This window comes from Schistocerca americana, chromosome 2, assembly GCF_021461395.2.
Source record: "Schistocerca americana isolate TAMUIC-IGC-003095 chromosome 2, iqSchAmer2.1, whole genome shotgun sequence".
Classification (NCBI taxonomy): Eukaryota; Metazoa; Arthropoda; class Insecta; order Orthoptera; family Acrididae; genus Schistocerca; species Schistocerca americana.
In genome coordinates, this window is record NC_060120.1 from 736,303,573 (window position 1) to 736,327,478 (window position 23,906).

General features: G+C 37.9%; 1 protein-coding gene across 1 annotated transcript in view; it reads right to left on the reverse strand.

The window, feature by feature from the left end:
• Positions 1–23,596, reverse strand: part of LOC124593674 (coiled-coil domain-containing protein 174) — a 61,969-nt gene extending 38,373 nt beyond the window's left edge. Inside the window, exons 1-3 of the mRNA XM_047131967.1 lie at positions 23,277–23,596; positions 15,637–15,830; positions 7,303–7,506 (exon numbers count right to left, since the gene is read on the reverse strand). Coding sequence (XP_046987923.1) covers positions 7,303–7,506; positions 15,637–15,830; positions 23,277–23,315 — 437 coding nt within the window. The 5' untranslated portion in view covers positions 23,316–23,596. The remainder of the gene's footprint in view (positions 1–7,302; positions 7,507–15,636; positions 15,831–23,276) is intronic.
• Between the last annotated feature and the right edge of the window lie 310 nt (positions 23,597–23,906).

The following is a 23,906-nucleotide window of genomic DNA, read 5'->3' on the forward strand; positions in this document are numbered from 1 at the left end:
TCAAAGAAGGAAATCACAGGTATGGATTAAATCTCAAACAAACGACTGATATTACTCAGCACAGAAAAAAAGTTTAAAAGCAAGAACTATTACAAAATGAAGACATTATTTTATGTTTTGTCTTAAAGAATTTTTCAAGACCTTCATACTACCACAATGAACACCATTTCATTATTAGTTTAATTTTTATTTATTTATTCAGTATGCTTCTCCTGTAAATGTTCTACACACAACACCCACAATTTATTTCACAAATGATCAGATATTTGATAATTTTTTAAGCTCTTCCACAATTTTCTTCATCTTAATTTAAGAGGTAACAATAATGACAAGTGCCTATTAACAGACACACTTTAACAGACACACTTTGAACTTCTGAATAACATTACCATGAGATTTTTAAAAGAAGTGGCTGTGACAATGGTGGGAAACCTATAAGTGAGGAAAGCTTTGAAGTAAAATTGTACATAATTAATAGTGTGTTCGAGAAGATACATGCTCTCACATTTACTTGAGACAGAAAAGCTTCTGCTCACTAATTGGCAACGACTGCTTGTGTAGAACACTGCTTGGCTTTTCTAATGATACCCTACGGACTATGGACAAAGGACACCAGGCAGATTCTATATTCCTTGATTTGACACAGTGCCCCACTGCAGACTGATAATGAAGGTCACAGCAGAGGTAATTGATCCTACATATGTGAGTGGCTGAAAGAGTTCTTAAATAAAGGAAGCCAGTACGTTTTTCTCAATGGCAAGTGTTCATCAGAGGGAAGGAAGTCATCTGAAGTGCCCATGGGAAATGTGACAGTACTGCTCCTGTTCTCTGTATACATAAATGATCTGACAGATAGAATGAGCAGGAATGTGTGATTGTTTGATGATGATGATGATGATGATGATGCTGTGATGCATGAGACAGCATTGTCTTTAAGTGACTGTTAGAGGATATAGGATCACTTGGACACAATTCTATTTGGAGTGATGAATGGCAGCTTGCTCTATATGTAGAAAAATTTTAAATTGATACCGATGAATAGGAAAAACAATCATATAATATTGAAATACATTATTTATGGTGTTCTGCTTGACACAGAAATGTCAATTAAATATCTAAATAGCAACACGAAATGGAACAAGCACATAAGGTTGACCATAGAGAAGTCAAATTTCGAACGTATATAAATGAATTCCACCAAACGCAGAATGTTAGTTTCTGAAGCATTGAAATTGAGATCGCGATGCGCTTTTGTAAGCTAATCATAGCTCATGTCACATGATCTAACCAGACAATGGTAGCAGATATTCATCGCATTTACATGGGGCACCCAAAACCGGATTTTGTAAACTGATCTCCCAATACCACTTCTGGATGGTCATGTAAACACTTCAAAATCGATTCTGGAAATCAGCTTCTGGTTGTCGGTTTTTCAATTCCACAATCAATTTTTGCTCCCATGTAAATGCAGCCGCTACTGAAATGTGCTTGGACTGTCAGGTTTCATCTTGTTTTTAAAAATTTCAGCTAATATTGACAGAGTGGCTTTTTGTAAAATGAAGGATAAGTAGAGATATTAGACTGAAGCTGTTTATACCTCGTCTAATTGAAGAGAAATAGCGATTGTGCTGACTAAATCATAAACTATATCTGCTGTTTTCCAGGTGCCATAGTTAAATGGGCTAGCAAATCCTCTTCAGACCTTAACATGTAAACACGACAGCGAAAAACGGTTTCTGAAATTCAGTTTTCAACTTTCAGAATACATGTCGCATGTAAATGTAGTGATTCAGAGCATAGGACACGTGATGTAGTCAGCCTATAGCAATATCACTGTTAAGTAGCACGAACACATAAATAGGAAAAGTTAGTGGTATAAATTAATGCACATAGCGTAGCTACAAGAGAAGCTATGCCAGTAAAATTTTAAGTAATGACGTAAATGTCTGGTCTTCCGTGCTCAAAATTCTTCTAAGTGGCTGGCCCTCAAAGTGTTAAGCTTTAAATGAGAATCAAATGTTCTGTGACTTAAGAAATTCAAAGCATATTCACACATGTAACATAACTCATATTGCGTAAAATGAAATGAACTTCGAAAGTAATGCTTTTCAACCCACCAGTCGCAATATTTTCCTGCAACCTACTATAATTTGTTTCAGTAGTTGTCAGAGAGTGTCAGAAAACGGCGTTACTGTGCCTGTGCAGCTACGATGACGTAGGTAGTCCATATTTTCGTACTTATACAGCATTAAGAGACCTTATATTATGCCCTAAACAAAACAGGACATCAGAGAATACTCCAAGAGCATCGGAATTTTGTAAACCACAATAAAATGCATTATTTGACTTGAAGAGCACATTCATATGTCCAGATTCATAAAGACATAGGCCAAAAGTTTAAACTTTTCAGTGTGATTTTCGTGATGCAAATTTTCTTGGAGTACCAGCACTTTATTATCTCATGTTTAATTCTTTATTATAGCATAATGTCATACGTCCCAAAAGATGACAATGTGAACTTTAAATTATGCAAACATTTGACAACAGCCAATAGTGTTTCCAATAAATTGACTGTCTCTAATGAAAAGACAAATTAAAGCCAATTTTTTTTATCAAATCAACAAAAATAACTTCAGTGTTCTGCAAGGCAATTAATGTCTGACTGCCGAAAACCTGGAAATAAAATAAAATTAGAAAACTGAAACTAATACCATATTTTAGCCTTCCATAATTATGAGAATGTATTTTAATTTGCTTTATAGCTACCGGCCACAGAAATCTGTTTTGTTTTCATTTTACTTGAGAGCTGTAAACCAAGAGGAAACAGTAAAATCACTAAACGTAAATACGGTTCACATGGAGACTACCCCTCATCCCACTACAAATCGGACTGCTCTGCGCATATGCGAATCTGGCAGCTTGAGCGTGCCACAAAAATGTTTCCAGGTAGCATCAGTCTGCTTGTTGCTACTGCCGATACAACTCGTGTCTAGTTACATTGGATACAGCTAACAGCCGCACTTCAAGTAGCCAGAAGTGGGAGAAGATACTGTTCATACGTGGATCAACTGCATATGCGCATAAGCCCGCTGGCAACTACTCAAATGAACCCAATGAAACCGTTGTGATGTCACGCCCATCGGAAGTAGTTTCTTGTTATGAAAAATTGCATAGTCTTCGTCCTAAAGCCTTTGATACATTTTGCTGTTGGCAGATGCCTGTATGTGTACCGTGTTTTGTTGCTGTAAATGGCACATTTCCTTTCTTACCAGTCAAAACTACAAAAATTTAACTGAAAACTGAAACAAAGAAAAATTCCTGGAATTCTAAAACATTCCCGTGTTTTTCCCAGTTTTCTCCCGGATGAAAAGATTCCCGAGTTTTTCCCGGATTTCCTGGAATGTATATACCCTGGATAGGATCATGTAAAGAAAAGTTTTTGGTGAATGGAAAACCGGGAAGATCTAGATGTTTTAAAAACATCCACTCCATACCTGAGATTTATGAAAACAATGCAAAATCTTGGATGATATCTGATATTTTTGAGAACTGCTTGCACAACTGGGACTCAGATGAAATCAAAGAAATGAAAAATTATCCTCCTGGTCGAAACTTCCCAGCTCACCTAGTAGTTGACAATCTACAGTGCATGAAGCTTGTGTTTTTACCTCCAAATATCACTTCAGTTCTACAACTTACAGACCAGAGAGTTATAAAATTACTGAAACTGCAGTACAGGAAACATCAGGTGATGAATATGTTACAAAAAATCAAAGGAGGTAAAGAACCAGTTTTCAGCTTTCTTATAGCAATTTTAATGATCAGAAATGTGGGGAAATGTCACTCAAAAGACAATTGCCAATTGTTTTAAACATGCAAGATTCAGAGATCTCTCTTCACTAAACAAGAATATTAAATTCCAAAATCACAGATGTGTAATAACAGTGTATTTGTTACTAATGTTTTGTGTGTTGGGTATTTTCAATGTGTTAGATACAGTGCATCACATCTGTACAACATTTTAAAAAGAAACAGGAGAAGGTGTAGGCCTTCATGTGATTTACATATGCAGTGCTGCCTTTTAATTTTGGTACCCAAAATACTGTCAAGTGCACATAACAAGATTAAGTCAACATAAGTATCAACGTGCACCCCAGTACTGAGACAAAACTCCTTAATGGCACCAGTAAATGAGATGGATGGAAGGAAGGGTTTAAATTCTCCCATCTAAAGGACAATTAGAAATGAAACATGCGGTGATTCTGGAACAGTACCAGGAAGGCAGTTGTACCCTTTTTAGAGAAAAAATTCTGGAATTTACCTTAGAGATTTACAGGAACAAAGGAAAATGTATGCTATATGCCCAAAAGAGATTTCAGTCCTTTTTCTGCTTGATGCAAACCCATGTGCCACATCCATCAGTTGATAAAGGAGGATGTAATACTAAATGTGACCATACAATCACACTATCTTTTCTAACCTTTCAGAGCCACTTAGGAGATCTGTCTATCCCTATTCCTTAATGGTATTTGCAGCTAAACCTCAGTTTCAGATGATTTATACAGTCAGAATACAAAACACAAAAACAATACTCACAAAAGCAAGAAACTGGATATCCCTCAAAATTCAAAATAAAATTAAAATAACATCTTATCAGTCATACCTTCTACACATCACCCAGTTTTCTTGAGTCAAAGACTGATGACTGTTGTTAACAACACAATCAGTAAAAAAGTCTACTCTAAAGGGCCTTCTATTATTACAGGATGCAGACAACTATTCTTATTTAACACTTAGTAATAGAGTAATGTAAATATTAAACAACAAGACATAAAATAAGTGGCAGTTAATACATATGATTACGGAAACAGCAGTTTTTTCACAACAGCAGCTTTCCTACTAATTTTACTATCTTCATGAGTAACCTGTGTAAGAACCGAAGTAATACAACAATTTAATGGAACTTTTACTGTTAGTGTAACTGACAGAATCAGTTTGTATCTGGCGCGGTTCACTTGCTGTTTGCATTTCCACGAGGATTCTCCTTCACTGAGGTATCTCGTATGCCCATTGAGATGTTGAATTTTCCCAGAATGTAAGCATTCACTCCAAATATGGTCTTGGTACACTCTTGAGGCAGTAGTGCAGCTGAGCATGGTGAGTCCCTGCTTCTACCAATGGGTGCTTAGAGGATATCTTTCTCATGCTGTTAGGCAACAAACACAGTATATAACACACGGTATTGTCATCCAATTGCCAGGAACCTCGGCATATTATGTGGTGAAGAAAGATAAACTAAACCCATATTGATATCTCTGAAGAAATGCAAGAGCAGTGAGCATTCAAACTTATTTCACAAATTTACAAAAAGCAATTTACAGAAAACTTGAATTGACTTAATGGAACGAGTTACAAGAGAGGTACAAATAAAAAACCTCCTTATGAAAAATTTAGTGAACAAATATTATTCAGGTTGTAAATATGTAACTCATTAACATTATACAGGGTGGGGCAAATAAAAGTAGCCCAGACGATGCACACAACTGGCTGTGAATGCATGCATTTAACCACACCCCATGGTGCACACACATGTACACCCACCAGGTGATCCACATTGGTTCAGAGTGTAGTGCAACTGTGTAAGTGTGAGTGGAGCAGTGCAAAGGAGACGATGGTACTCAAAGTGGAGCAGCGGGTGTTCGTTGTGGCCAGTTATGTGACAACAGTCATGGAAATGGTGTGGTCAGTTGTTTGCTGAGAAGTTCAATGGTGTGAAAGTGCCACCAAAGAGTGCCATGCAACACTTAGTCCAAAAATGCCATCAAACAGGATCTGTTTTGAACAAGTCAAAAAACATTCTGAAACCATAAAATGTGGCTGCAGTTCACCAGAAAATGTTTCAGAGTCCTACCAAATCAACCTGATGCCTATTGCACAAGACCGGGAGATCACGTCGATCACGCAGACAAATACTCCACCTAGACTTGCACACGCGTATCCCTACAGAGTGTATATTCTTCATTCATTAAAACCAGCAGATGCTCCTCAATGCCTCCAGTTTTGTGAGTGGCTGTTCACTGAGATACCAATGAATGGCTTGGAAAAGGATCTGTTCTTTATGCCTGATGAAGCCTGGTTTAATTTGAGAGGTTATGTCAACTCACAGAATCACAGGCTATGGGCAGCGGAGAATCTGCATAACTTCCACAAAACACCACTGCACGATCTGAAGGTTGGGGTTTAGTGTGCTGTGTCTGCATGCCTCGTTATTGGTTCCATCTTCTTTCAGATGCTGACTTCAGCGCATTACATTGCCAACATTTTGAAACCATTTGTGGCAGCATTAATGGAAGAGGAAAAGACCTACAGTTACTTCCAACAGGATGGAGCAATTGTCTACACTGCCACTCAAACACTGGAGCACATTTACACAATCTTCATGCCCAACAGAGTTGTTAGCAGAGGCTAGCTAACCATTCAGATCTGCAATTACTTTGTGTGGGGATCCCTCAGGTCTAAGGTGTATCACAACAACCCTCACAGTCTCCAAGAACTGCAGCAGAACATTTCGAATGAGACTGCAGCAATTCCAGCAGTCTAACTTCGATCCGCCTTCAGCAATTTGCTGACCATGACCCAAAAGTGCCATGAGATGAATACTGGTCACTTTCAACATATGCTATATAGTCAGGTTAGTACTGTAATTCCTTTCTTCTGCAGTGTTTCTTTGTACCCTGGAACTCTGTTCTCTGGACTACTTTTATTTGCACCATCGTGTATAATACCATATTATACGCAACACTATGTTATCATACACTCCAGAGGCAGTGTAAAAGGAAAAAGAGATTTGGAAGCATTTTGGTGCTCATTACCGTTGCTGTTTGAGCTTACTACCATTATCATTATACATGCAATTTTTTGTTTCAAGTATCAGACTGTCATAGCTGTACCACATGCAGGAAGATAAATATATTCACATGGAAATAAAGGATAAATTTATATCAATTTATAATGCAATGAAAATCCAGCAGATAATTTCAGTATATAAAAAAAGAATAAAATGTGGTGTTTTGAAAGTGTAATATTGTCAAACAAATGAAATTTTTTGAAGAGAAACACAAAAATGGAATTTATAAACATTGTGTTAATTGCATCTCACACATAAGTGTGTCCTTACACATCAATAATCTCAAAGAGTCTGAAATTTACATAGTGAATGAAACATAATTGGACATTTAAACTGGATATTTCATTTAATATAAGGTAAGACCACAAACCAAATAATCCTCAATGGCAACATACCAGTCACTATCATCACCATATTCATTGCATAAGTCATCTGGTTCACTGTTGGTATCTGATGGTATTTCATCAGTTCTCTCTCCACTCTCCTCAATATTTTTCTGCTCGAAATTGACAAGAGACTCACTGTCATCCTCACCTGCTCTCCTTCCTGCCAATCTTAATTTTTCATCATATAACCTAGCTTTATTCTCTAAGCATTTCCTGCAAGGAAAAAACAACGGACAAATAGTTTTTGTAGTTTCAAGAAATTATAACAAGCAATGCACCAACATGTTTACATTTTAGTATTATTAACTTGTTATAAGAATAACAGCAAAGTTTACTTCACATAAGAAATTACTATAGAAATAACAAGCAACTAAATAAGCTTGAATCAATTATTTATTAATGGCTTGATAAAATTTACTCAATTAATTAATTGCTTTGGCAGTGAAGTTTGAGAGCTCTGAGATAAGGGAAATTACTACTTTTCTATTTTGACAATCATACACAGCAGTGTGTTGGATTTTTGTGTGATACCAATATCTGATTGCCACGCCTTAAAAATAAGGGTTATCGGTATTAACACCTGTAGGTATTAAAGCCAGTGTTTATAGAAGTTATCCATTTGCTTACCCATGACATTAACAGATTTCTTCTCAGCCAGTCAAACACAAACATGAACTGTAATTTAACTGTCTCATAACATACATTTATTAATCATGTGATTAGGGTGTAGGAGACACATTACAAATGAATTCACTGATATAAAATAATATAGCCAATGAAAAACAGAAGTATTTGAAAATACAGTTATTACTGAAAATGAAGAGCAAAGTTTACATGTGGATAATGATGAATTACATCTTACTAAATATCATCAGTTTATGTTTCATGATCCCCTTCACTGAATAGTAACTTTTCTGTAGTAGAGAATGATGTAACTTTTTTTTCGAGTGGACTTGGTTTTAAATTCAGAACGTTGCCATCTTTTAGCCTGCTGTAAATTTTCACTCCCCTTGCTGTGTTTGAAGAGGAAATGATTGACCGCCACACCGATTCACAAATGAGAGATATCAATAGGCTATTATCTGCCCTTGTACTAAAAATCATTAAGACTACTTTAAGCGAACATGACATCAGGCCCTGACAGAATTCCAGTTAGATTTTACATTGAAAATTCCACAGAAGTAGCTCCTTTCGTAGCTTGCATTTATCAATAATCTGTTTTGGAGTGTTTAGTTCCGTGTGACTGGGAAAGAATGCAGGTCACTCCTGTTTACAAAAAGGATAAATGATCACAGACCAATATCACTGATGTCCATCTGTTGCAAGGGCCTACAGCAAATTCTAAGCTCAAACATAATGACAAATTTCTCCCAGAGAATCAGCAAAGATTAAGGAAACACCATTCATGCAAAATACAGTTTCCTTCATTCATATACAAAATCTTGCAAGCAACAGACGCAAGAGCACAGGCAGATTTATGAGAGGCATTTGACACTGTACCACATCGTAACTACTAGCCAAGATATGATCATACACAGTACGATCACAGATACGTGACTGCCACAATGAATATTTGTCTAACAGAACACAATGTATTATAAGGGATGGTGAATGTTCTACAGGGATAAAAGCAACAATGGGTGTTTCCTAAGGACCTCTAATGTTTCCGATATCCATAAACAAATTATCAGATAGGATCAGCAGCACTGTAATATTGTACGCTGATGATGCTGTTGTCTTCAGAACAGCACTGTTGTTGGAAGATCATAAAGAAATGTGGTGAGCAGCAATGAATGCTTGCAGACAAAGTTGTTCACTACAGAAAAGTGTTGTTGTTGGATGATTGTAAGGAAATGCAGAAAAACTTGATCACAATTTCCACTTGGTGGGATAATTGGCAGCTCACTTTAAATGCGGATAAAAGCAAGATGATGGCTGCAACAATGATAAAAACACTGACTGTATTCAGTTACAAGTTTAGAGTCCATATAGAGCATGCCATTCTGTAAAAGTAGTAATAAAAATTGATATTACAAGGGGAAATTGTGTAAAATCTGTATTAAAGCATGAGAACAGAAGGCAGATTTGTTGGAAGGGTTCTCAGAAAGTGCTGTGCATCTGCAAAGGAAAGTGCATGCACAACACTAGTGTGAGCAGTTTTATAGCGTTGTTCCAGTGTCTGGAGTCCTTATGAAGTAGGCATTACAACACATATCAAACAGTTTCAGACACATACTGCTAGGATCATGTCAGATTGGTACAGCCCACAAGAAAGTGTAACGCAAACACTAAGGGGAGTATGGGAGTCCTTGGGAGAAAGAGACCATATTTTTCAGAAAATTTCTGGTGGGTAAATTTAAAGAAACTGCCTTCAGAGAAAAAAAGTGCAGCCATTATGTTTCCACCATCTGACACAGGGACCACAAGAATAAGAAACGAGAGATCAGAACATGTACATAGGCAGTCAGATATCATTTTTTGCTTGCTCAATATATGAATGGAGTAGGACAGAAAAACTACAATACTGGCATGAATTGCCACCCTCCATTCACGGTATAGTGGCTCGAGGAGTACATATTTAAATGTAGATGTAGCTGTAGATGTGTTTTATTGAACTTAATGCCCTTGTCACATCACAGATGTTTCCTGTACTTTACTGTTCTTGTCTAGTGATCTGCTAAACTGAACAACTGACGTACTTATGACATCTACACTGATTTTTCATTGCTGGAAAGTAAAATGATTATTTGATTGTCTCCCTTCATCCTCAAAACAGTTGGACCCATGGGGTCTGTGTGAGCTGCCCCTCCCTTTTAACCCCCAAACTACCCCTCTCTCCTCCTTGAGGAAGGAACTAGGAAGTTCCAGAAGCTAGGATAGTGTACACACTTTTATACGTGTCCATCAGTTGCCAGTACTAAAATTCTCCTGAAAGTAAAGTCTGGACATGGATTTGCTCTCATACTTTTATAGTTTTCTTATCATAATATTCCTTTTGATACAATTATTTAAACAATCTGATGTTTTACAGTAAAATATTTTATATGTTGGAAATTTTATCAAACACTTCTGATATCATTTTCAAGCTTAATTTTTAAGCCTTTGGTGATTTATTTCTTGCTTTTCACTTTTCTATCCAAGAGGTCTTCAAAATTATCAGTAAGTTGGGCTACAGAATGTGCATGTTCTACTTTGTTCAACACATGTTTACATCTCTTTTTACATCAATTTAAATACCACATATAATAACAATCCCTACTTTTTATGGTTTTACCACGATAAAATGTTGGTCATTATTTTTTGCATTTTTATATCATGTTATGGATATAATGAAAATATACAAGAGTCATTCAATAATTAAAAGAGACAAATTGATCTGAGAAAAAACTGTTAGTAGGCCAAGTTTGGTACTTTTATGGCTTTAAGTTGCCATCACTTGGATGAGCCCTGATGAGCTGACGTATCAACAATGTTTTGTTAATAAGCTTAAGAATACATTTCAAGATGACGAGTCTGCTTGAGACCTCCACATTATTTGAACAACGTTCTGTTATTCGTTTTTTACTTGTGAAGGCGAGAAACCAGTCTGATAATACTGTAGAATGTCTAAAGTTTAAGGTGAAGATTGTATGAATCATGCAAATTTTTACAAGTGGGTGGAGCAGTTTAAAAATGGTCGTGACTCAGTGACTAACGAACACCGTTCTGGCCGACTAGTTGCAGTTTCAACTCCGTCACTTGAAATTCGAATTGATGACATTATTTGTGCCAACACCATGGAACTGTGGAAATGATAGTTGATAAGGTTCAAGTTAGTACTGGTACAGTTCATAACATTATCTGTAACAAACTGAAGTACCGCAAAATGAGCAAGATGGGTCCCAAAGGAGTGGCTACACAAGGAAACAAAGTTGACAGTGTGCACAGAGCTAAAGGAACATTATAAAAGAGAAGGTGAACACTTCCTCAACAAAATTTTAACTTGTGATGAAACTTCGGTTCACTATTATGAGCCAGAATCAAAAAGACAAAGCATGGAGTGGAAGCACACCAACTCGCCTGTCAAGAAAAAATTCAAAACCCAAGCATCAGCAGGAAAAGTCATGTTGACGGAGTTTTGGGATGCTGAAGGTCAAGTTTTTGGTGATTATCTCAAAGAGCAGCATATAATGAACAGCCAATACTACTTGGATTTGCTTTTAAACACAGTGAAGTCAGCCATGAGAGAGAGATGTCGTGGATCTCAGAGGAGATGTGTGATTCTCTAGCAAGACAATGTACGTCCTCATATTGTTCAACTAACCCATGAAACCATCGACAAAATTGGCTGGGAAGTACTGCCTCATCCCCCTTACAGTCCTCATTTAGCTCCTAGGGATTTCCATTAGTTTGGTGCACTGAAGGAGGCATTATGTGGGAAGAGGTTCCAGGATAAAGAGGACGGGAAAAAGTTTGTGGGAAATTGGTTCAAACATAAAGATCTACAGTTCTTTGCAGCCAGAATAAAAAAGCTTGTAGTCCATTGGAAGAAGTGCATAAATGTTCAAGGGGATTGTGTTGAAAAGTAGATGAAGTACTGTTCTGTAAAAATAAACACTTTTTTCTCCAGACCAATTTCTCTCTTTAATTATTGAATGACCCTCATAACTGGAAAAGCAACTTCAAAATATATGGTTTGGTACCCTACATAGTTGTCATTAGCAGTCTTCAAGCTTTGTGAAATTTAATTTAAATAGTGTTACTGCACCAAATCATCATCATCATCATCATCATCATCATCATCATCATCATCATCATCATCATCCTTTTGATAAGTTTATGTACGAAACATTTTACAGACACCATGTTTAGTTAATGCCAAAATTTATTTAAGTCAAACGGGACTGATGAACACACAAATTAAAAAACAAATTATTTGTTTAATTTTCAAAAACTAATTTGTCAGAAGAAAGACATAGACAAGAAATAAGAAAAACATGGATAAGATGGAGGAGGATGTAAAAGCTACTCCATCTTCAACAAGAGGAGACAGTACCAATACTAGTTTTGAGTTAGTGGAGACGAACTGCATGTTTCAGTTCAAGATTTGCTGATTGCATATTACTTTTCAGAAATTTAGTCTTTAACTGTGACTACAATAAACTTGAAACTGATATAAATGGTATACCCTTCATAGAGTAATGTCTTACAAAAAGAGGCTAGTCACATATATTACAATTTGCTGGTGCTTAAGAAGCAACCAAATGTGAAACAATAATACACAGGACAGAATATTATGTAGTTGCTGAACTATTTCTCACTTGCAGTACGTGAAACATCAGTAGCAGTAATACAAAAATGCACTGAAAACAGAGGGTATTCATTCAGAATAAATAAATATGAAATATGGCTCATCCAGAGATCTCTTCTAAAATTAAATAAAAATTGACAGTACATGGAAAAAACAACAGTTTCATTAATAAAAGATACTGCATTGCCATAAAAAGCAGGTGTTCTTTCTTATGGCACAAGAAGACCACTCAAGAAGGATATCACACATACATTCTCAATACTCATGTGTTCAACTAATAAACTGTCTACTTAGGAATCTGCAGGACATAATGAGTGAGAAGACAACTACAAAAGCTGCCCAAGAACTATTTACTAATACAAAATTTTACAATCTAGAAACAAATATAACTAAATGAATTAAAAGTTATATGCTCTGTAGTTACCCATGTAAAAGTGATTCTACAAATAAGCACATGACAAATAAGCATATGACATTAATACACAACTACTTAAAAATGTACATAATACTGATAAGCACCATACTTAAATTTATTGTTGTAAATTGTAATATATAGGCTACAAATTAAAACATCACATGAGCTACTGTCTCGCCCTACTTCGCAAGTATACATTCTGTGCGTAGTGCAATCAACTGGGATGAAATAAAAATTGAAATCAAATCAATGGTAGTCCTTTGCGCCAGTGCATGATCTTGTACTGGCAATCTACGTGTGTTATCAGGCTCCTTTCATATACACTATCCAGTCACATTAATGTGATCATCTGTCAAATGCCTGAATAACCATTTTTTGGAGCACAGACCACTGCGACTGCAGGAAGGGTGTCAATGACGTTCTGGAAGATAGCAACAGGGAAGTGGAGCCATGTCAACTCCAGCACTGTGACCAGCTGCATTAGGTTTCTAGGTTGAGGATCCATAGTATGAACAGCCAAATCACGGTGGTCCCATAGATTCCTCTGGGTTTTAATCTGGGAAGTTTGGTGGCCATGGGAGTAGGGAAAACTCATCCCCATGTTCTTCAAACCCCATACGTACATTGCAAGTTGTATGTCATGTTGCATTATCCTGCTGGTAGAAAAACAAACTGCATGTAGAGGAGGATGTGGTCCCCAAAGACAGAGGCAAGTATTACTTGGGTTGATCGATTGTGCCTTCCAGAATGATGAGATCACCCAGGGAATCTTACGAAAACATTCCTCAGCTCATAATGCTCCTTCAATTGTTGCAGGGTGTTTGCTTTCGATGTTTCATGCTGTACACAGCGAGGCCCAGCTGTTCGGTGGACTCTAAAACGTGATTCACCTGAAAAGGCCACTTGGCGCCACACATCGGATGTCCAGCTATGGTACTGACACAAATTCCAGCCTTCATTGTTGATGAACAGCAGTCGGAATGGGTGCCTGAACCAGAAGCCTGCTGCATACACACATATGTAGCAATGTTCGCTGAATGGTTGTTGAACTCATGCTGTTGGTAATCCCTTGCATTATCTCAGCAGTCATTTGCTCACCGGTTGCACATCTGCACACATCTCCATAGCCATTGTCTGTCTCTGTCATCCATGGCCTGTGGTGCACCACAGTTGCCTTGGCACCGGTTTTGGAAAGCACCATTTTTCCATGCACGGTACATTTCAACCACAGTGGCACATGAACAGTTTACAAACAGCCGTTTCTGAATTACTTGAAAGAATGCTTCCATCCTTGGCCCGATAGAAAATGATCATGCCCTTTTGGACATCAGATAATTTTCTGCATTTCCGCATTATGACAACAACTGCACTGTTTCCTGCATCCCCCAACATGCTTTATATACCCTCCACTGCAAGTGCTGCCACCTACTGTCTGTGAGAAGTTATTGCAAGTCGACGTCTACCATCGGTGGTGGTCATTAATTTGATTGGACCACGCACAATATAAAATGCCTTGCACATGCAGTAAAATGTACATTGGAACTACTAAAAGAAGTATCAAACCCAGATAACTTTTCTATTCAGATTCTAAAGTTCTGCAACTTATTGCTGTTTGTTTTCTGAGATCCCTGTTACTGTCTACTTAGCTAAACTTCATGTGGCAAGATACAGGCAAGAGTCAACATGCTGTACCTCATTTACTTGAGAACTGTGCTACACTTCAGCAGAGGTTTGCTCGAAGGAGTCACAAGTCATACAATGCCAGAGTGTTCCTTAATCTCAGAACCGGGGATCAATACAACTTTGCCTGCTGATAAAGTACTCTTAATGCTGATTCTATAATAAATTTCTCAAGACAGAATCAAAACTAATATCTCGTTTATAAAAGTGAAACAAATTTATTATAGTGGTGCAAAATAAAGAGGTAGAAAGATAAATCATTGATATTCGAAACAAATGAGATCTCTGTCTCTAGTGCTTTTCCTGTCAAATAATCGTTTTGTGGCTCCAATATTTCACAATTACCAACACATTTCTTTTTCTTTTAAAGTGTATTTTCTTAAACTATTGTTTCCACAAAAATTCTTTAATAGCTATAGCTTCATAACTTCATGATATTTGATGGAGTCTTCAAAACTGATTTTATCCATTCAGTACCACAAATCATTGCAATAATTAAAAAAATGGCTCTGAGCACTATGGGACTTAACTACTGAGGTCATCAATCCCCTAGAACTCAGAACTACTTAAACCTAACTAACCTAAGGACATCACACACATCCATGCCCGAGGCAGGACTCGAACCTGCGACCGTAGCGGTCACGCGGTTCCAAACTGACGCGCTTAGAACCGCACGGCCACACCGGCCGGCCCGCAATAATTAAGAAAGCATTACATGGCCAGTACCTAATTCGCTTATTGAGGGGAAAAACAAATCAGATGCCATCACAACAATGAACACAAGTGCTGACAACTATGCACCAATGTGACTTTCGGAGTCCTCCTTGCACATAATTGCTACAAAAAAATTACATGATACGAGACAAATATTCTCAAAAAATAAAAGAAGAGAGATGTGGATGGAAAATTCATTATGAAAATTTAAAAGTTTTATGTGGCATAAAATATTCAAAAGTACCGAGATTTTATTAGCAGCTCTGTATCATCAGTTTCTTCAACATCTTTGATAAACGATTTTTCTGAAACAGTCTCATCACTTCTTTGTGGTTTGTTCAATGACTTCAGTTTCTTTCTTGGGACGTGTACTTGTTCTGCTTTTGTTAGTAAGCATTCTTCTTTCTTCCTTATGAGCTCCGATTTCAGGCTGCTCAACTGCAAGAAATTAAAAACATACATATAAAACATTTTTCTTTAAAAACTATGGAAGAACATAACTGTCTGAATGACTGCTGAAACAACTTTGCTGTTATTGTACATAGAGCATATCCTGAAGGAAAAAGAAAAAGATTGAAAAAGGGTTGTCAGTTTGCTATTTAGATTTGAAAAAAACACTTAAAGTTAATGACTCATCTACACAACAACTGCATTCATTACAACAAACTTTCTTAAACACTAAACATACACCAAGTTCATATATAAATTTTTAAAGTTTTAAGTGTCTAGACTCTTCAGTATTTACCATCAAGTTTTGAATATTGGCCACTACCCATCAACATGAACACCTCATTAGATGCAGCAATTGATGAACACATATGAGTTAGCTGCGTACAGGGAGTGACAGCATATTTACAGTGTTTGTATATTCACCTTCAGGCAGACCAGGGGATGCCAGTTATTACTATGTTTTCATATGAGCATGAATGCATTCTTCAGCTGCACCTAAAGGACTTGCTTTATCTGCTATTGATTTTGGCCCTACAATGAGCTAGATTTGCTGTATTCTGTACAAATATGACAAAAATGTGTTTACTGTACTCAAAGGGCTGAAGGTGGTGCATTATAGCACCAAAAACAATCACAAATAAAGCAAGACCTTTAAACACAGCAGAAGCATTCATTCATACTAAGATAAAAACAAAGTATATGTACAGTGTTGTGTGCAGTATCTACAGTCCTTTGAATACAATACCTGCAAAGGGAGAAGGTGACAGAAATGAAAAGAGATAGGGGTCGACAGAAGCGTCCGATCCCACGCGTCGGCTTTGACCCGTGACGTAAGGGTGTTGTCGTGTGTGATGTCATGACGGCGCGGAGTTTGGTTTGAGTCTGGCTGTCTCCGGTTCTGTTTTATCTTATTTTATTTACTTTTCTGATCTGTTCGTTCTATCTCGTGAGATTTTTTTTTTAAAAAGACAAAAAACACTAATCAGCTACTGAAGCATCTTTATCTTCTATGGGTTGCAGGGGTTACGACCCCTGGGGAGGTGGGTGGGTATTCATGCATGGCTGTCTTCACTTGCACGTTGTAGCTACGCAAGGCGTCTAAATTTGTTTATATTTAGTTTGCCCCCCACCCAAAACACCCCATTTCCCGCGCTTGTCCCGTTAGTGTCATTAGGCTTCTTGTGGAAAGTGTGTGTGTGTGTGTGTGTGTGTGTGTGTGTGTGTGTGTTTGTTTTTGTTTCTGCCATATTTGTGACGTCATGGGTCAAAGCAGATGGGTGGGATCGGACGCTTCCGTATTTCCAGAGATAGAAATTCAACACCGGAAAGGTTTCTCCATTGTGAAAGCTGTGATGTTATTTTGAATCTGTTACTCAAATGCCTCCAATTTTCAGCACTGTGGCATCATCACATGTTGTTACCATGGAAAGTAAGTAACTGGTTCAACATTACTATCAACCATTGTGGTGCCGCTATTCAGATGGCACTGATCCACGGGCATATCCTCTCACTGGATCATGCTAGATCCTGGCATATAAGTCAGCACAGGACCAGTCTGTTCCTCTTTTGTGTGTGTGCTGATGTGAACAGTAGAGTGAGCAGGGAGAACCTAATTGCTTTGGCTACAGTGTTACTCAGGTGGACACCATGACAGGCAGAGTGTTGGTATGGACTGGACTGGACTTTGCTTGGAATTTGGACTTACGACACAGTGTGTGTGTGTGTGTGTGTGTGTGTGTGTGTGTGTGGGCGCGCGCGCGCGCATGTGTGTCTATCGTTGCAAACAAACTCTGGTAGTGTGCCTAAATCATCTTTTTACAAAAGTTGTGAAATCTCAGGACATGTGATGCACAAAAACTGAAGCTTGAATGATTTTGTAATTACACAAGAGTGCACATTTTTTACACATAGCACTTCTCCAATTGGCATGCAACATGCCACAGGTGCAGCAAAAATGAACACTTGTAAGAGTTACAATTTAGCAGTTGCAATTATGGAAGAGTGGCAAGTGTATGATAAATCTTCAGAAGTACAGGCTTCTCAGGACAAAACCTCAGAAAATGCAGTAAAAAAACTCTGTGAAGTTACTTTTGGAGACAGGTGTTTCTGTGCCCCTTATAAACCAATCTACTTACTTAAGTTCAGAAGTGTCAGCTTTGCAGGCAGCCAAGACAAAGTTGTGGAATTATGGATACCATCATAAGCTCTTCCTAGGGAAATTGCAGTTTTACATACAACAAAGTCACTCAGCCAGTAAACTTTGTTGGGGTAGCTGGACAATGTTTTTGGGATAATATCTTATCATGCTTTTGGGTTTTTAATTAATAAAATGAAAAAAGGACTTGCACACGTGTTCTTTCAGACAACTGCCAGTAACAGACTTGCATTTCAACCTCTCAGCCAATTGATTCGAAGAAGTAGAAGATTGTGTTGCAGCCGCCACCTGCAAGGAAATGATTTCCAACACCACACCCAATGCACGCTGTAGTGTCCTAGTAACTCGAAGAGCCACTACAATTCAAGGCTGCAGCCCAGTGGAATGGCTACATGGTCTCCCATCACTTCACCCTCTTGGACATTTTGCATCCGCTGCCACTGCATGTCTTTGCCAAGGGCTCTCCTTTCCAGGAGGGTACTGTGATGTGAGCCCACGAGCTCAGATGCTACCCATCCTGGATCTGTGGGATGATCTCCATCTGCCACAGTTCCATGAAGTGTCCCATTACATCTGCCCAAGAACTTCTGTGGCACCACCAACATCAACCTTACGTCTGTCATATAGTCAGCAGCTGCCAGTCTCCCCGATCCAGGGAGTCACATTTTTCCACTAGTAATGCCCCAGTATAATGCCACTGATGCCATGCCTATCCTTCAGGATACAAGCAGTTCTTTCCGTTACAAACTGCTGACACAGGACGCCTTCAGCACCTTGCTGAATAAACCGACATACCCACACTACCATGTTGACCAATAGGGTTTGTGGGAGGGGAGTCACATGTGTGATCTTGTATTCCAGCCTTCAGCCAGAGTGGACAGCTCCTGCCATCTGCCCCTGGCCCTGCTCACCAGGAGCAACTCTACACAGGAGTAACTTTAGGTATGCACCATGGAAGTGCATTGGGGCCCTTGTTGTTCATGTTGTATATTAATGACCTTGTGGACAATATGAATAATAACCTCAGAATTTTTGCTGATGACGCAGTTCTCTATAGTGGAGTACTGTCTGAAAGAAGCTGCATATATATTCAGTTAGATCTCGACAATATTTTACAGTGGTGCAAAGATTGGCAACTTGTTTTAAATGTTCAGAAAGGTAAAATTGTGCACTTCACAAAATGAAAAGACGATAGTATCCTATATTATATCAATCAATCACAGGTGGAATCAGCCAAGTTCTATAAATAAATGGGTGTAACACTTTGTAGGGATATGAAATGGAATGACCACAGAGGCTAGATTGTGAGAAAAGTAAGTGGTAGATTTCAGTTTATTGGTAAAATGCAATCAGTATGCAAAGGAGATTGTGTACAAATTACTCTCGTGACCATTCTGGATACTGCTCAAGTGTGTATGACCTGTACCAAATAGGATTAATAGGGGGTACTGAATGCATACAGAGAAGAGAAGCACAAAAGTCACAGATATGTTTGACCTGTGGGAGATTGTCACAGAGATGCTGACGAAACAGAACCGGCAGAATCTACTTACAAACTTTCAAGAACTAGCTTTAAATGATAATTCTGAGAACGTACTACAACCCCCTACTTATCAGATATAAGGGACTGTGAGGACAAGATTAGATTAATTATGGCACGCGCGCACACACACAGAGAGAGAGAGAGAGAGAGAGAGAGAGAGAGAGAGAGAGAGAGAGAGAGAGAGAGAGAGAGACAGAGACAATCATTCTTCCCACACTCATGTGGATGGAATGGGAAGAAACCCCAATAACTGGTACACGGGGGTATAGCCACTGCCATGCACTTCACAGTGGTTTGCAGAGAATACATGTAGATGTTGATCCGGAGAAAAAATAACTTTCCACAATTCACCTTTGTTATGAGATATACAATCCATAGGCTGAGGCCACTTGTAAAGGACTGGTGCACATGCCTCTACCATCACTGACATGTCAAATTTATTTGCAGTAATCATTCTAATCACTTCATCAGGATATTTTTTTCCTTAATATGTCAAAGCAATCAATTTCCAAGGTTCAGGACTTAATTCTGGACACATCTGACATTGTCAGCCACTGCTTACATGGAATCTGATCATTTTCAAGCACTTATTCTGTATTAGTCAAAAGAACTGAGACATCTTTTATTTCTTCTTTTGCACAGTCAAGGAATTCCTGTGGATTAGACACTGTGTACAGACGAGACTTTATACATGTCCAAACCTTTCTTTTAACATTCCCATCAACTTCGCCTTTTGATGGAATGTTGGAGAAAAGGACCAGTGGAGCTCTGCACCAAAGTCTTGCTTTGAATAACATAATAAGCTTACGATAAATTTATTTTTACACTGCTTCATCAGAGGAGACAAAGACTATTTTTAGTTCATGCAGTTTTTCTTTCAGCTCATGTATTGTATTGTGCAAGAAGGTCCAGAGAGCATACTTGTCATGTGCAATATAATTCACTAGTATTGCAAAAGATTGTACTCCTACAACAGTCTGAAGACGTGCAGTGAAGATAATCACTTGTTTGTAACATCGATGTGCTGATTGTATTTCATCCTGGGAAAACAACAAGTGTTTTTCTGCAAAATCTATCTGCAGAAAACATTCTGTTGCACCAGTATTCAGCTTTATCTTCTTGAATTCTGCAGCTTGGATTTTTTAAAGTGCTTCTTGAATACTGGAAACTGATCTTAAATTTCAGAAATCATTTCATGCACAGGACCACTTTCTTGTGAAATTACTGGCTGTTTATTTCCCCCCTTTCACTACTTCCATTTCACAGACTGAGTGGTGTCAACATCTTCAGGGAGAAACTGATAAAGATCCGAGATGTTATCAAAATTACCACAATCTCCTCCTAACAAACAGGACTCTTTCTCCATGTCACAACAACCAAGAGGAAGCGAGTCTTCCCCTACTAGGAAAATTTATGCACACAATATTTACAGCCTCTAGCAGATAAATAAAGTTAGCGTGATATTGGAAAACTCACACATCATATGGAGTATCTGAAACAGGCAGTACATACTTGGAATGAAGCTGCTAAAGGAGAGACTTCTTTATGCCAATTCCTGATTCTTGTTTAAAGATGTCATGTGCCTCTTTAACAGTTAGCAGCATATACCATAGTCTACATCTTCTGGCGAATCCCACATTTCCCTGTTTCAAAGTTCTTTACAGACTTTATCTTGTTTTCCTGCTGACTGTACACCAATATTATTTTTAAGATAAATATCACAAATCATCTGCTTTATTTCTTCAGTGATCCTGGGCTTCTCATGTTCAATTTCTTTGACAACTGGTTCTGAAAACAGTTTATTTGCTAATTCTGGCATGTGATTATGGAATACTTTTTTCAGAATTACTCTCTTTTTTGTAGGACTTATTGGTAACTGATTCTATCATTTTCACAGCCTTCCCCAGGCTCTGAGGATACTTACAGGATCCTAAGCATAAATCAGGTGAAGTAATCTTTCAAGTGAACTTTTATGTTTTCCTAGCCTTTCTTTCTCCCTTTTCAAAGTTTACTTGTTCTTTAACAGAGTCTGTTTTTCCTTAATTCTTGTTGTTTTGTTTCTTTCTCTGTCCTTTTTCAAATATTCACTTTGCCCCCTCTAATTTCAGACATGATGATACTATTTTGATCTTGCATTGTCCTCCATTTTCTTCACTTAAATAATTCTATATGTTATCCCTTAGGGGTTATGTTTTACATTACTTATCTGGTATATATTGTCCCACCTGCCACAACATTTTTTTCATTATAAACAATTTCTGCCAAAATATACTTTACACAGTGCAGTATTTCTTGAGCAACAGAGTTTCATATTTCACTCATAGGCTCCGTTACTCATGGAATGCCTGACTGGTCTCAGATTTGGGAGGCTGGAAGCTCCTGTACTGTCCAGCTTTCCTCATTTATGTTCTCCTGTATGATTTCAACCAAATTTCAGGGTGGTTCCTTCGTAAAGACCATAGCTGACCATCAGTCTTACTCTTATTAAACAAATTTAAATACTCACATGTCTGAATATGTAGCTCATGTTGTTATGTCTTAAGTCAACAAAACCTATATCATTGTGATATTATTCTTGGGTGAATAAATTACTAACATTAACTAAGTATCTGAAGTAATAAAGTGTCAAAATTATCAAGACATGAAGGTGACATTGCATAATCTCCACTTTCCTCTCCTTTCTCCCACCCCGCATTCTCCCTCTTTCTATATTTCTTTTTGCTCTTCCCTCTGTGCTTCTTTCATCTCATAGTGTCGTAGCAGAGTCACCTGTCCAAAGACCCACCTCTTTCCCACTACCCCATCTTTGCATCATTTCCTTTACCCTCCCTACCTCCATCAGCTCAATACAACCACAAACAAATATAAATAACAAACAAAATATTTAACTCCAGCAACAAAATGTAAGTAACAGGAGGAGCGTGGGAAGCAGGGGTTTTTGGGAGGGGGCAAACTAAACATGAGACAATAAGACTAACAACACATTCCAACACAAATACTAACTCAAAAATCAAGGGCACAAAATTATCAGCACTCAATAAAATAAAGAAATGTCAAAACCAAAACCACTGGCATCACAAAATTTGCTTGACCTGACTCCACTGCACTTAAATTAAACTAAATGTACATATTTGACTTCTTTCCAAGTCCTTGGAGCCACTGTCCATGGGATCCATGGAGTACAATGTGTGACTGGAACAGAATGGTAGGAATGAATACACATAATTCATTTAGGTTTTCACACCTATCTTGGGGAAATTTTGCTGTAGCTTATCTGCAAAACCTAAAAAGTAGTAATAACATCATAAGACAAATAGCTGTAGTTTACTAACACGTTAACACAACACAGATTGATAGTATCGTCATCTTGTTAAACAAAATATGAACAACCAACTAAAAATATTAATAATGAATGTGGCGCGTCCTGTATCTAGGCACCAAGGCAGACGTCAATGCCAGGAAGTAAATAAATTATAACGGCTTCTTGAAGTGTTGTCCACTTCCAGGCAGGAGATCTCTGCCAACTGTTTTGTATGATGGTGCCAATGCTCTTTCATAGGTTTCAACGTGGGATCTAAATGCTAATACCCAATGACAATGAGATATGTCACACAGTAATTTTTCCACGATCTCATTATTTAAAAACTAACCATATGAACAAGAATTTATCGTTTGACATTCTTTTGCGTAAGATGTGCTTTATGCATAAATATCAATATCGAAATTTTATACTTACAGCTGACTGTTTCACCTCAATTTTCCTGCTTCCATCCATCGCAAGAAGATACCTCTACGTCACTTCCAAGGCGAAGAGACAATCACTATTCAAGCGTTCACACGACACTATCTTCTGACAAATACATGTTCCACTCATTGCACCAGTGTGTAACTTTCGAGATAAGGTTTTGCAATAAGATGAACTACATCGTTGTATTTCTGTAGAAAATTACATATAACACTAGTGTTCTGAGATCCTGTAAAGCCTGACACAAACAACATACGTCTGTTTTTGTTTACATACAACAATTTCATCAAAGATACACTCTGTCGCAACTCGACGAGAAGTTGACGCCAAAGAGATAATTTCGCCAGAGAGTAGCATTTCTGAGCGAAACATTCATGGAGGTAAGAATAGATTACCTCTATGGAAACATTTATGGAAGTTTACCTTCTTTCGGCTGCGGCGCTAGCGGTACAGCAAGATTATACCTGTTACCTTGCCTACTTTTGTTGAAGCTGACAAGTGTTGCGCGAGCGATGGAATGGGCTGAAAAGCATGTAATGTTGCTCATAAAAGAATATAGATATCATACGTACTTCTGTGATCCAAGAGATACACATCAAAATGCTGAAGGAATAAAAAAAA